This window comes from Chiroxiphia lanceolata, chromosome 7 (assembly GCF_009829145.1).
Source record: "Chiroxiphia lanceolata isolate bChiLan1 chromosome 7, bChiLan1.pri, whole genome shotgun sequence".
In the NCBI taxonomy this organism is placed as follows: Eukaryota; Metazoa; Chordata; class Aves; order Passeriformes; family Pipridae; genus Chiroxiphia; species Chiroxiphia lanceolata.
Window position 1 is genome coordinate 24,051,468 of NC_045643.1, and position 13,403 is coordinate 24,064,870.

The 13,403-nt window shown below is 51.2% G+C and overlaps 1 protein-coding gene across 5 annotated transcripts in view; it reads left to right on the forward strand.

The window, feature by feature from the left end:
• TNS1 (tensin 1) overlaps window positions 1-8,795 on the forward strand; it is a 53,859-nt gene extending 45,064 nt beyond the window's left edge. For all 5 annotated transcript variants that reach the window (XM_032692681.1, XM_032692677.1, XM_032692678.1 and 2 more), the window contains 9 exons: window positions 194-280; window positions 928-1,059; window positions 1,476-1,568; window positions 2,097-2,174; window positions 2,277-2,348; window positions 2,428-2,596; window positions 2,825-2,893; window positions 3,202-3,234; window positions 4,273-8,795. In XM_032692681.1, coding sequence (XP_032548572.1) covers window positions 194-280; window positions 928-1,059; window positions 1,476-1,568; window positions 2,097-2,174; window positions 2,277-2,348; window positions 2,428-2,596; window positions 2,825-2,893; window positions 3,202-3,234; window positions 4,273-4,417 — 878 coding nt within the window. In that variant the 3' untranslated portion in view covers window positions 4,418-8,795. The remainder of the gene's footprint in view (window positions 1-193; window positions 281-927; window positions 1,060-1,475; window positions 1,569-2,096; window positions 2,175-2,276; window positions 2,349-2,427; window positions 2,597-2,824; window positions 2,894-3,201; window positions 3,235-4,272) is intronic.
• The last annotated feature ends 4,608 nt before the right edge of the window (window positions 8,796-13,403 follow it).

The window sequence follows — 13,403 nt, forward strand, 5'->3', positions numbered from 1 at the left end:
TAGCTTTAGGTGCCCAGCAGCCCCGTAAGCTCCAGATGATGATCAGCCTGTCTGGGTATGGAGGACTGGGTTGAGGTTAGTGCGATGTGCTGGAGCTGAAAGGAGGTGGAGGTATTGACACTTTAGCCACATGTAGAGTTTCAGATACAGCATCTTTTAACTTTTTCCTTGCATTTTCTTCCCTTTCTTGCAGACAACAGCCCTGAGACTCGTGCCAATGTCAAGTTTGTGCAGGACACTTCCAAGTACTGGTACAAACCAGACATCTCCAGGGAGCAGGGTAGGTAGATGACACAGGATTGGGAGTTGCGCTATGTCTGGGATCACAGGGATTACCAAAGATATCCTTTAGGGGCTGGGTTGAGAGTGAAGGTGTATTATGGATGCTTAGACTGTTGCAGATGGGGTTGAAGCTCAGTTCAGCTGCAGGTTTGCGTGATGTGGGCTCCTCAAACCTTCCTCTTGGTGGAGGAGCACCAGTCCCCTCAGTGTGCAGTGGAACTATGCAATTTGGGATGCAAAGCACCCAGGTCTTGAGTTGACAGAGCTCAGAGAGGTCTTGGAGTCATGGCTAAAATAAGCGAAGAGAACAAGGAGGGGGCAGGATGCCCTCAGGATCAAGGTCTTGGCGTTTGGTCCATTGGTTTCTGCTTGCTCTCCAGTGCTTGGTTGCTCAGAGCTAGGCAGGGTGGGAGTTGGTGCTCTGAGATGCCCATGCAAGGGCAGTGGAGATTGGGAGGAGCCTGTGACTGGCCACAGACCCACTCCAGACCCCCATCCAGAAGTGCAGGGGGCATGGTAACATTGCAGTGCCCAGCTGTGAGGCTGTGGATCTGGGGCGCCCCATCCCAACCCACACTTACTGGTTTCTGAGGGTGTGTTGGTTCTCACCATGCCATCTCTGAGCTCTGCCATTCTGTCCTGCAGCCATTGCACTGCTGAAGGACAGGGAGCCTGGGGCTTTCATCATCCGAGACAGCCACTCTTTCCGGGGAGCCTACGGCCTCGCCATGAAAGTAGCTTCTCCGCCTCCCACGGTCATGCAGCAGAACAAGAAAGGTATTGTGTGCCCTTCTCCTTCCCACGCCAAGATGCTTTCTTTCCATTGTTCAGCTGGGGTGAGCGGGCAGCCAGGTCTGCTGAGTCAGTTGTGCTCTTGCGTATGTGCTGATGTGGCAGGATCCCTCTGTCCCAGGGCACAGGGAAGCACCAGATACCCTCTTACCCTGAGCTGTGGAGGGCTCAGGGGCACCTGCATCTTGGGCTTTGGTATGAGGTATGAGCCTCTCCAGCTCACCAGCGCTGTGGGGAAGCTTGGCTTGGGGTTGACCCTGTGTAAAGGTCCTGATTTGGGGAGGGTATGTGCACTGGTAGGGACCCCTCCCTTGAGTTGGGGCACTGGTTTCCTAATGGGACTGCATAGTAATAGGAGGAGGAGGGTGACTCTGGTGTGAGAACATCCCATCTCTTCTTAGGAGACATGACCAACGAGCTGGTGAGGCACTTCCTCATCGAGACCAGCCCTCGGGGTGTGAAACTAAAAGGATGTCCCAACGAGCCTAATTTTGGTAAGTGCCCCCAGGGTGCTTCCCACATGTGAGGTTGGGCTGGGAGGGCCTTTCCTTTACCAGACTGTCAAAGCAAAACTCTTGGGTGTCTGGGAGAGCCTGTAATTGCCTCTCGTGCCTGGGTGAATCCTGTGGGCATTTGGAGCCTCTAAGGTCATGCACACTCATGAGAGCACACAAATGTGCCTGCATGCATAGGTGCATAGTTTTCTGCACACATGTATAGGACAAATGCTGCTGGTCAGGGTGGAGGGCAGGGGCTCCCCTTGTTCCATTTATCCTATGACTAATGTTCTCTGAGGAGCTGCCCAATTCATTGTTCCTAAGATGGCCCTGGCATCTCAGCCCCCTCTCTGAGCCCTCTGTAGGCATAGTGGTTTCAGCAAGACAAATTGCCACATGTGGCATTAGGACCATTAGTGCAGAAACCCACCTAAAAGCCGTTCCCATCCACCTGGAACAACGATGACCTAACTGAGGAAACAGATGTCCCTGGCTCTGTGCTGACCATCTTCTCTCTCTCCCCAGGCTGTCTCTCAGCTCTGGTGTACCAGCACTCCATCATGCCCTTGGCTCTACCCTGCAAACTGGTCATTCCTGACCGAGGTAAGAGCCAGGACCAGAAGGTATTGCATCTGTCCCCATGGCCTGTGGGGACGTGGTAGGTTTCCAAGCAGGGAGCAACTTTAACCATCCCATGTCTTCTAGATCCCATGGAGGAAAAGAAAGACTCTGCATCAGCCACCAACTCGGCCACGGACCTCCTCAAGCAGGGTGCGGGTGAGTAGAGAGGGGATGTTACGGGGTGAATGGGGCTCGGAGCAGTGGTTGACCCCACGTCTGCTGTCTCCCTTTCCAGCCTGCAATGTCCTCTTCATCAATTCAGTGGAGATGGAGTCGCTGACAGGCCCCCAGGCCATCTCGAAGGCTGTTGCTGAGACACTGGTGGCTGACCCCACACCCACTGCTACCATTGTTCACTTCAAAGTCTCTGCACAAGGCATCACCTTAACGGACAACCAGAGAAAGTAAGTCTCCATGGCCATGTCCCTGGGCTCCAAAAGCCAGTGGGGCTGTGATTCAGGGAGTGTCTTGGTGATGGATGTCCCTGGGGTGGCATCAACGTGGTCATGGGCAGGGCTGGACTTTGTTCTGTGGGAGACCTATGGGAGTGTCCCCTGTGCTGGTGGGGCTGGGCTGTGCTGGGACAGAGATGAAGGCTCCCTGGCCCTGACATTCCCTGCTTTGTGTTTCAGATTGTTCTTCCGACGACACTACCCCCTCAACACTGTCACCTTCTGCGACTTGGACCCCCAGGAAAGAAAGTGAGTGCCCTAACTTGGGGCTAGCACATGACCCCTTTCACTCCCCTAGGCTTCTGGGATGCTTGGAGCAGGGTCTTTGCTACCTCTGTCCCCCTTGCTCTTGAGGAGGGCACGGACGCAAGGTCTCCTTCAATACTGTGGGGCAACACCAGCTGCTTCATGTTGAGGGAGAGGTGCATCATTTTTCCATAAAACCAAGCCTGTGCAAAGCCAGGCTGGCCTTTCAGCACTGGTGCAGTGGCCCTCATCATGACCCTGTCTGTGGGAGGCAGAAGGCATCACCCTCACACCTTCTCTTGTCCTTGCAGGTGGACTAAAACTGATGGCAGTGGCCCAGCCAAGTAAGTACTTTCTGTACTTCCTAGCAGATTTCTCCCAGCTGCTGTTGAAGTAGCTCCTGCCCGTGTTTGGGTATTGGCTGGGAGATTCCCTATGCCGGACAACCTCTTGGCCGTGTGTGAGACGGGCTCAGCTCCTCACTGCAGAATGCAGAAGTGTTTCACCCAAGCATGAGACCATGGTCCTGGGGACTCTGGAAGTACTTTTCAGCCCCAAATTCCTAGTCAGAGCAGGCATGGCCCTTGATGAACTGACCTTACTGGAAACTCTCCCAGCAGTCAGTGGGAACCAGCTTACGGAGCAGAGCTGGGGTTATGCTGATGGTGTGTGAGCCACCAGTTATCTCTTCCCTTTCCTGCTGTCTTCCCTGTCCTGACCCATGGAAGCACAGAGCTGCTGGCTGAGCCCATTTACAGGGACCAGTTCCCACTAATTTTAGCCATTGTGTTAGCGAAGGGGTTTTTATTAGGATGTCCAGCTGCTGGGATATTTCCCCTCCCCAATTAGAAATGCCATAGCCTGGGCCTGTCTCACATTCTGTTCCCCCTGTATTTATAACTTGAGTTTGCATGTTCTAATTAAAAAAAAAAAAGGGGACATTTTATTCATCAAGGGAGAGACAGACAGAAATAACCAGATGGTCTCATTCAGCTTCCTGTGTCCTTGCAAGGCCTTCCTCTCATAGAGGGTTTACCCCAATAGTCAGCCCGTCACACCTCTGGCTTCAAGTGTCCTCACCCAAACCAAGGCAATTCTGTGATCATCTGGAAGGTCCCTTCTTGGGTGTGGACTGGGGGGGGGGCAGAGATGTTCAGATCAAGGGGAGTTTGGCCAAGAGATGATGAAAAACTGACCTTCAAAGAAACTGCAGCAAAGGGGAGATGGGCCTTCGTGCAGGCTGGTTTGGGATGTATCCCCCTGTGTTGTGAGAGGTTGAAGAGGGGAAGTTGGACAAGACCATGCTGGAAGAGGATGGTGGTGTTCCTTGTGGGGGCAAGGTTGGCAAACCTTAATGAGCCTCTTGCCTTCTTCCCACCTAGGCTCTTTGGCTTTGTGGCCAGGAAGCAAGGGAGCACCACAGACAACGTCTGCCACCTCTTTGCTGAGTTGGACCCAGACCAGCCAGCTGCAGCCATCGTCAACTTTGTCTCCAGGGTCATGCTTGGCTCTGGCCAGAAGAGATGAGGTGGTGCTTGCGGGTGATTCTTGAATTTTGGAGAAGGACTTGGAGCTGATCCGAGAAGGAGTGTGAGGAAGTGCATTGTGGGAGAGGGAAGTGAATTGGGGGGGGAAAAGGGTTGGAATTTTGGAGGAAAACGGCAAACAACAAAAAAAACCCCAAAGAAACCCCTAAAAACTCAACACAAGCCAAACACACACGTAGAAGAACCAAAACCACGCGCCTACATAAGAGAGCCACAAAGTCACGCCAGACAGGATGCATGTCCCATCGCGGGGAAGGTGACCAAAGCAAAGGCGGCAGTGAGAGGTGTGTTCCCAGCTTTCAGCATCATGGCCTGACTAGTGACATCCATTTGGGACCGAATGCGGGACCAGGACTGGTGTCTTCCATCTGGAAAAAAAAAGAACCAACTGGCAAAACTGTGGAAGAAGCTCTATCCCAGCATCTCCATCAGCAGATGTCTGCTGTGTGTTTGTAATGACCCATAGGAGATAACGATGTGGGCTGAGTCTATGGGACACCAGAGGAGATGCTCTCAGAAACCTTCACTTGTCCAGCTGCAGAGGAGAGTCCTCACCAGTCCCTGTGCTTCCCCCAAAACCTGCTCACTACCTGGCAACTTGCTGGGGACATGGGGGAACTTGGTCCTGATCCTTCCTATCCCTGGGGAGCTCTGCCATGGGCTGACCCGGAGCCCAGCGCCAGTCACAGGTGAGACGCTGTGAGTCCACCCAGAGAGGCAGGTCATGGCGTTTCCCCACCACTGCAGGGGTGGTTGTGCCCTCCAGCCTGCGAGGAGATGTGGGGGCTCCTGCTGCCCTCCACCTGGGGAAGGCAGATACTCCCCGGGAACCTGGAGGATGCAGAAAGTTGCCTCCTCTCCCATCTTCCCCTTTTCCCTCCCCTCACTAGTCCTCTTTGGCAGTTTTCTTCTGCGGCCTGTCACATTCTCTTAACACAAAAAAGCAAAACAGAAAGGAAAGTAATACAATGTAATAATAATAATAATTATAATAATAGCGGATGCTGGCACAGGTGGGTTCCCTGTGTGAAGCAGCAGACCCGTGGCTACCCCTGTCTATCTCTTCAGAGACACGCAAGCGGTTTTTAAATTGCATGGACATTCAAGTTGCACGAAAGGCAAATGACTGCAAGTAACTCAGGCGCTTTTTTCTCCTTTTGTTTTGGAGGCCACGTTAAAAAAAGAAAAGGAAGAGAATTAAAATTAAAAAAAGAAAAAAAGGAAAGGATCTGCAGTGACTGGGCAACTTTGGCTCAGTGGGGAGGTAACAGGTCCTCTGAGAGCCACCCTGGTTGACACATGCATAACCCCAAAGCCTTCTGGCTTGAGGCTTGTGCCCCTCAAATGCACCATAGTTTTGCAGTGACTTCAGTGCTGTCAGCTTTTCCCTTTTCTTTGGAAAGTGAGGAGGGCAAGCCAGGAGGTGACAGGGGTGAAGGGCCTCCATGCTGCTGCAGGGAGAGAGATCATGGTTGGGGGGCAGCAGGTGGAGGTCCCAGCCCCGTGATGCCGGGGAGAGGGCAGAGGATGCTTCAGTCACATGTGCAGGTTTGGGGCAGGGACAATGATCTGGCTGGAGCTGTGGGGTCATTGCTTGGCCCTCTGCTGCAAATATTCCCCCCAAGAGCTTTCTGGGAGAAGTTTTCAATGCAAAGTGGCCCAGATAGTCTACTGGGGACAAAAATTAGAAACATAGCACTGCAGTCCCTCGGAGAGCTTATCTCCCTTGGACCGCCCTTGCCTTGATAGCTATAATATATATACGAGCTATATTGACAAAATACTGTAAGCTAATGAAATTCTAAGGAGGAAAAGTTAAATTTACACTCTGAAAATATTTATTTTTGCCATATTGCTTTCTGCGCATCATATCTCCCCCATTATATCCCCCCCTTCCCCTGCCCTGGGGAAACACCTGCACGTTAAAAGAAAATCCAGAGCAAGATAAAATACAGATGGGGGAAGAGACAGGGGCCCCCTGTGTCAGGGTGGTGTGTGTGAGCGATGTGTGTGTGTGTGTGTGTGTGTGTGTGCGTGGGGGAGTGAGCGGTGTGGGCGGCCAGAGAGGGCTGCCAGGGCCGGAGGCTGTGCTGATGTACTGAAGCGAGTGTGAAAGGATGGGTAGCAAGGCGTTGGTTGTGAGATGGTGGTGGGACAAGGGAGTCTGGGGGGGGTTTCCCCCCGCCCAGCTCCCTGGCCACACAGATGCTGAGACCTTTTAATTTTTGATATTTCCAAAAAGCGATTCCCTCCTTCTGCGAAATTCAAGCGAGACAAGAGACAATCTCACCCGTGATCTCTTCACCCTGCCGTTCACCCATCAGAGAAAACACTGTGTTTATAGATATATAAAGATATATTTTTGAAAGCCTCTATTTTTCAGACTTGGTTTCTCACTGCTAAGAAAAGAGATGATAATAATGTAATTTTATTTTAATCTGCTGCCTTGGAAACCGGTGCTTGAAACTCCCATTCCTCTTTTTCTCCCCGTACAAATGAAACAGATCTAAGCACCCCAGAGATGTTGTGTAGAAGCCGACCCCAGCAGATACCTGCCAATAGCATCATGCCTGCTTCGGGCCCCGAGCCACTCACGGCTTCCCCACTAACCCACTAGCTGAAGATTTAGACCGTAGCCAAATCTCAAACACTAACAAAATTATCTGATGATTATATTATTTTTTTAACACACAGCTAATCACCTTCCAATGATGTAGCCGGGTGTTTATCAGCTCCCTTTAAAGGCACTTTTTTTTCCTTTTAGCTCCTTTTTTAAGTTACGTTTTTAGGTGTAACTACCCTTTCTGTACCCGGGAGAGACCGTCAGTGGCATTGAGGATTGCCCAGGTCCTGGGGCTGGTGGGGACCTAGTGTTGATATTTTTTCCTTACAAAAGGGACAGAAAATAATCTGTTCTTTTTTCTTTGGTTTTTTTTTTAAGCGCAGTCATGCTATTTGAGATTCGAGCTTGCGCGAGTTAAGCCCAGCATATGTTTTGTTGTAATCACACTGCCGTTGTCAGCAGCCGGATGGTATCTCTCTCTCGCTCACACACACACACAAACACACCCCTCCTTCGTGCACAAAGAACTGCATATATTCTTGCCAAAGATATCCTTAAAAACGCACTTTCCCCCACATATATATATATTATTTTTTGTGTGTGTGTAAGTTTATTGTACGTGCCCTTTTTGTGTCAGTTTGTTCTTCAGAGAAGCCCCTTCCCACCCGTCCTCCCTTTGCTGTTGATATTGCTGTCTATTGGGAAATGCTCCCTGGGGCGGTAATTTGCTGTCTGTGCCACAGAGTGGCACCTGCAATGCATGAAATGTGGGGCTCCCATTCGATGGGCTGCGTCTGGCTCTGCCCCCCGGGAGCTGTTCTGGGAGATGATCCATGTCGTTATCTGCTGATGGGATGTACCCATCGCATGGTCTTTGCCAGCCCCTCATTGCTGGTGGAGATGGGGGGGGCTCATGGTTTTGAGTAAAGTTTGGGGTTGCTCTGGATGCAGCATTTGCTGCCTGCCTCCTGGTCAAATCACACATGGAAAACAAACTAGGTAGGGAGAAAAACCCAACCTAGCCTCCAGGCATTGATTTTCCAGCGAGTTCAACCACCTGAACCGAAGTGTAAAGTAAATCCCCACCCAGCAGGTCGGGCAGGTAAAGAAACCAGCTGCCCCAAAAAACCCAGACAACAGCATCAACAAAAGGCAACCATTCCCGTTGGAGCAGGCAGGAGGATCAGACAGCAAAGGAGCCCGCAGGGGCTTGTTTCATTTCGTTCGTTTGTTTTGCAAATTGCGAGGTTGGTTTGGGGTTACTAATTTTTTTTCTTTTCCTTAAAAAGGGAAAAAAAAAAAAGAAAGGAAGCAATACGACATTTCTGTTGGCGGATCCTGTGCCGTCGTGTTATGCGTGTTTTTTTTTTTTGTCATTGTTGTCTTTGTTACTTTGGAAATGTTACAGATTTATTTGCTAATCAGTGTTAACAGTTTCAAACTTTTAGACTCGCCCATTTCTGTGTATTTATATAGATGGAAAAAAAATACATTATATTTTGTATCTTTATGCCCATAATGTTGTTGTGCGTGTAAGGATGACTTCGGTCGCACCATGTCTGTGTGTGAATGTCACTCCTCTGTTGTCTTCCCATTGTACAGATGTTGGATTCTTTGCAGTTCATTGTATGGCTTTATAAAGTGGTAAAAACAAAGAAAAAACCCCCAAACCCCAGTTATATAAAATATACTGTTGCTTGGAATGCCAGCTTGGTGTCTGGATTGCTGGAACTGTACCTTGAAATTTAAGGGAGCGTAGGAATAAATGTTCTGTTCTTTTTGCACAGGGAAAAAACCCCCCAAACCCAAACTAAAGGCTGGTGGGTGCAGTGTTTTCTCTGGGCTGTCATTCCCCCTGTTCCTCGATGGCAGATTGGGGCCCCCGGACAGACGCGGGGCGGTGGGTGTGGGAAGAAGGAGGGGTTGTGCTGCTGCTTGTCAGCCTCCAGCCGCAGCTTGTGTTCACCAGATGCTGGCTAACCAGACAGCCCCCAAACTTCCGACATGGCTCCAGCTCCAGCTTGGGCTTTTGTTTACCAGAAGGGATCTCTCCAGCTTGCCCTGGCACTGGGTGCTCTTCAAATCCTGTTGCTTTTTCCCAGGTTGCCTTTAAGTGCTGTCTGTTCAGCCTTGGGCAACTCCTTTGGGTCCATCTCCCACAGGGGAGCTGGATAGGATGATGCTGGTATGGGGTCTTTGCCTTTGCTGAGGTGGTGGTTTGGGCTCTGCTCCCATTAAATCCCACTCTCTACCCCTTTCAGAGCCATCCTGCTCCCCTGTGCCTGGCAAAACTTCCCCTAAAGTCTCAAGGCCAGGCTTTTCCAGCATTTGTGGAGCAATACCCAGTATCCATCAGAGCCCTCAGCCCCTGGTTCTCTGGCTCCGCTCCTTCCCCTCCTTGCTGAGTTGGTGGCCAAGACCCAGCCCCCGGCATGGATTGAGTTTAATTATACAAGAAATATCAGCCAGAGCAGCAGCAGTTTCTCTGGCGCCAGCACTGCTGCGGCTCAGAGGCTCAGAGCTTCTCCCGGGAGCCGGCAGCACTAAAAATACCTCCTGCCTTACTCTAAATACTCTAAAATAGCTGCAGGGCGAGGGGCGGATTGAGGGGGCTGCTTGCGTAGGGACCATGTGCTGTGGGGCTTGTGCTGGGAGACAAAGGCAAGAGAGGTAAAAAAAGAAAGGGGAGAAGATTTCTGGTCCCCCAGAAATATCTGTGGGGCTGTGGGTGGGCACCCAAGTGACCAAATGCCCTCCAAGCCAGGCTGCACCACAGGACCATGTGAGGTACCTGGCATCTGTTGGCCTCGGCCTCAGTTGTCCCTCATCTACCTGCAAGCAAGATGGGACCTGCAACCTCCTAGCTCTTTCTGACACTGCAGGATGGTATTTTCTTGCAAGCTTCTCTTGGTTTTGTTTCTTCCCTGATTCCTGCTGGAATCAACTCCCCAGGAACCAGCACCAGCCACCTGCCCATTTCTACTGCTCCTGTCCAGCTGGGGCGGCCATTGCTGGGCAGGAAGGAGAGGCGGTGAGTGCCTGTCGAGGTGGCACAGACAGACTATTTGTTGCCTCGCATTCCGCCCCCCTCTCCTTTTCTGCAGTTAATTCCCCATTTCCTTTCCAAAATTCCTCCGGAACTTCTGGTTTGTGTTTTTCCTCAGCATGTTCTTATCTGCCACCCCTCGCCAGCTCTCACAGTACAGGCTTTTCAATGTCTTCCTCTGTGCAGCTTGCTGCTGTCCCCAGGCCAGGCTAGTGGCTCTGGTGTGACCACTGGGAAAGGCAGGTCCCACCAGCTCCACTCTGGGAAACCTTGCCTCCGTGACATCTTCCCATGTCTATTGAGTCTCCACCTTCATGTTCCCAAATCAGTGTTGTTTTCTCATTTCAACCCCAGCTCTGGAGACCCTGGGCCATCCAGGGAATGTTTCTTGTGAGGTTGTGAAAGGCGTCAAAGTTCCTCTCTCCTCTCTGTCTCCTGCCTCAGGAGAAAAGGGTGGATATGCTGTCAGACAGTTAGGAAACCCTGGGCTGAGAAACCCTGCTAGTGGGTTTGTCCCCTGCCTCCATCGTTTATGCTTGACTAAGCTGGAAGCAACCCTCAGATCTGGAACAAAACTAGGGTCATGGAGTGGGGATGGAGCAGTTTCATCTCCTTTCACTTCTTTTACTCAGCAGTGCTGAGTCCCCCTTGGAAGTGTCCCCAGGGGACAGAAAGTGTGATACAACATGACTTTTCCTGAGCATCGTGTCTGGGCAAAGGTGAGGAACCAGACGACTTCCACAGGGTGGGAATTGTGGAGCCACTGTGAGGCTGGTGTTACCTGTGCTCATGCCATACTCATGGGAACAGTAGTGTCTCCCTGTGAGCTGCAAACTCTGTCATGGTGTCCAGGATGCTGCTGCTGAATTACTGCATCCCTGAGCTGCTCAACCCCTGCATGCAATGGTGGCACTCAGACCGATTGCTAGAGAGACAAGGGTCCCTTGCCCAAGTGTCTGGGGTTCTTATCAATGCACAGACTGGAACTGAGCAGCACCAAACCAGGAGGAGCGCTCATTCAAACCAGCAGGGCATGGGAAGTCCATCATAGGGCTGGTGGTAGGAAAAACCAGCCCAGAAATGATTCTGGGGGCTTCATTATCATCCTGGGGGAATGTTACTGCTCAGAGGAGGGCATCAACATGCAACCTGTGCTGCTGGAATTACCCGCTCTCCATGGCTGTGGTGAACAGGAAAAGACAACAGAAAGGGTTTTGGGCTAAATACTGAATAAAGAGGGGCAATGTGAGACTCGGGAATCGTTGACCTGGAGAGGGAGGGGAAACAAAACTCTGGAGTGTTTGAGGGCAGGGAAGAGAGAGGCTGGGCTAGTCCCTTTTCAGAGCAGAGCAATTGGAGAGGGTGATGGGTAGGACTGGGCTGTCTTTCTGCCTTGTGAGGTTCTGGCTCCATCTACAGGGATGTGTCTTCAAGTGATGGAGGCATTGGACTGCTGCACACCCAAAACTGTCTGGACAGGAGGTGATGTCTCCTTGCCTGCAGCCAACTTCTTCTGTGGCTCTTCTCCCGCAGCACACCTCTGAGTCATGCTCCTGCTGCTCTGCAATGGACAGTTGGGTTTGTACATCCCTGAGATAAACAGAGGTCCTGAGATGGACAGAGATGACAGATGCTCAGATGAATCTGGGTTTGTACCTCCCTGAGACAAAGGGGCTGGGAGCCACTCTGGTGGCTGCAGGACTGACGCACAGTCAGGGCACCTGAGCTGGGTGCAGAGCACTCCCAGCGCTGCTGGTCCCAGACTTGTGTGCTCTGTGCAGCCTCTTCCAGAACCTGCTTGTCTTTCACATGAGTACAGCCCAAAGATGACCCTGTGCAGGGCTTCAGTGCCAGCAACTCTTATCACTCCATAGCAGTACTGAGCAGCCTCAGCTCCCACAGGACCATGCAGTCCAAGCAAATCGGGCAGTCAGCTTAATTCAAAAGCTCAGATGACCTGGCGCTAGCCAGGTTTCTTCTTCCTGGTTAGTTGATGCTCACCATGTCCAATGACCTGCCCAAGAAAGGGCAATGAAGTTAGTGAAGGGTGTGGAAGAAAAGTCCTGTGAGGAGTGGCTGAGGGAGCTGGGGGTGTTTGGCTTGAAGAAAAGGAGGCTCAGGGAGACCTTATCACTCCCTACAACTACCTGAAAGGAGGTTGTAGCCAAGTGGGGGTCCATCTCTTCTCCCAAGTAACAAGTGATAGGACAAGAGGAAATAGCCTCAAGTTGTGCCAGGGGAGGTTTAGATTGGGTATTGGAAAAAATTTCCTCACCAAAAGGGTGGTCAGGCATTGGAACAGGCTGCTCAGGGAAGTGGTTGAGTCACCATCCCTGCCGGTATTTACAAGACGTGTAGATGTGACAGTTACGCACATAGTTACATGGTGGACTTGGCAGTTCTGGGTTAACGGCTGGACGCAATGATCCTAAGATTTTAGGATCTTAGGATAATTTAGGATCCAACCTAAATGATTCTATGATTTTATGTCATTGTCCTTCCTTGGATGCCCCTTATCCAGCAGTTTTAGGCAGTCACGAAGTAGAGACAAATAAGAGTTCCGACTGTCCCAGCATGCTACAGCCAGGCTAAAGAAAGCAATGTGTGCCATGAAGGGTTATGAAGCAACTTCTTCACAGCGTCTGTGCCCCAGCACAGGGCAAGGTTTTTTATAACACACTCAGTGGTCCTTCATTTCCCACCTCATTCATGCTCTGCCTTGTGTCTGCTTCAAACTACCACAACGATGGCCTCCAGCTGGCTGTACCCTCATGTTCTTCTGGTGGGATAACCGAAGTGGAACTGTCCTCTGCCTTCTCATGCCTTGATGGGCTCAGGGTGATTCACACCCTCTTGCCTCTTGGCTGCCCCCTCATATTTGCCCTGTCCCATTGCTTGCACCCCTCATCCCTACAGAGAGCTCAGGCAGAAACAGGCATGAAGTTCAACCTCCAGTCAAAACGAAGCCTTTCTCACACATTACCTGTGGCTTGGGGCATCAGTATGTCTTGACGACAGCTAGTCCCAGCAGAAATTTCCCAGTCAAAGGCAGAGAAGAGAGTGTTTGGTGCCAAAATGGGGGTCACCCTTTTGGACTTCAGGCTCCTTCCTCTCCATGTCTGGGCCTGTCAGAGCGAAAGCACAGAGCAATGTGCCTCTGTCCTGGTGACACAGTGACAGCTGTGTAGCTTCAGCATGGGGCATCTTTCTAGCAGTGGTGACAGGACTCCTGATCTGAGCTTTCTTGCCTGATTCAGGGCAACAACATACATGTGCAGTTTGTGATGATGCTGGGCAGCTGGAAGAGTGCTCTGAGAGGCCAGGTATGAGACACACATGCACACAAACAATTATGCT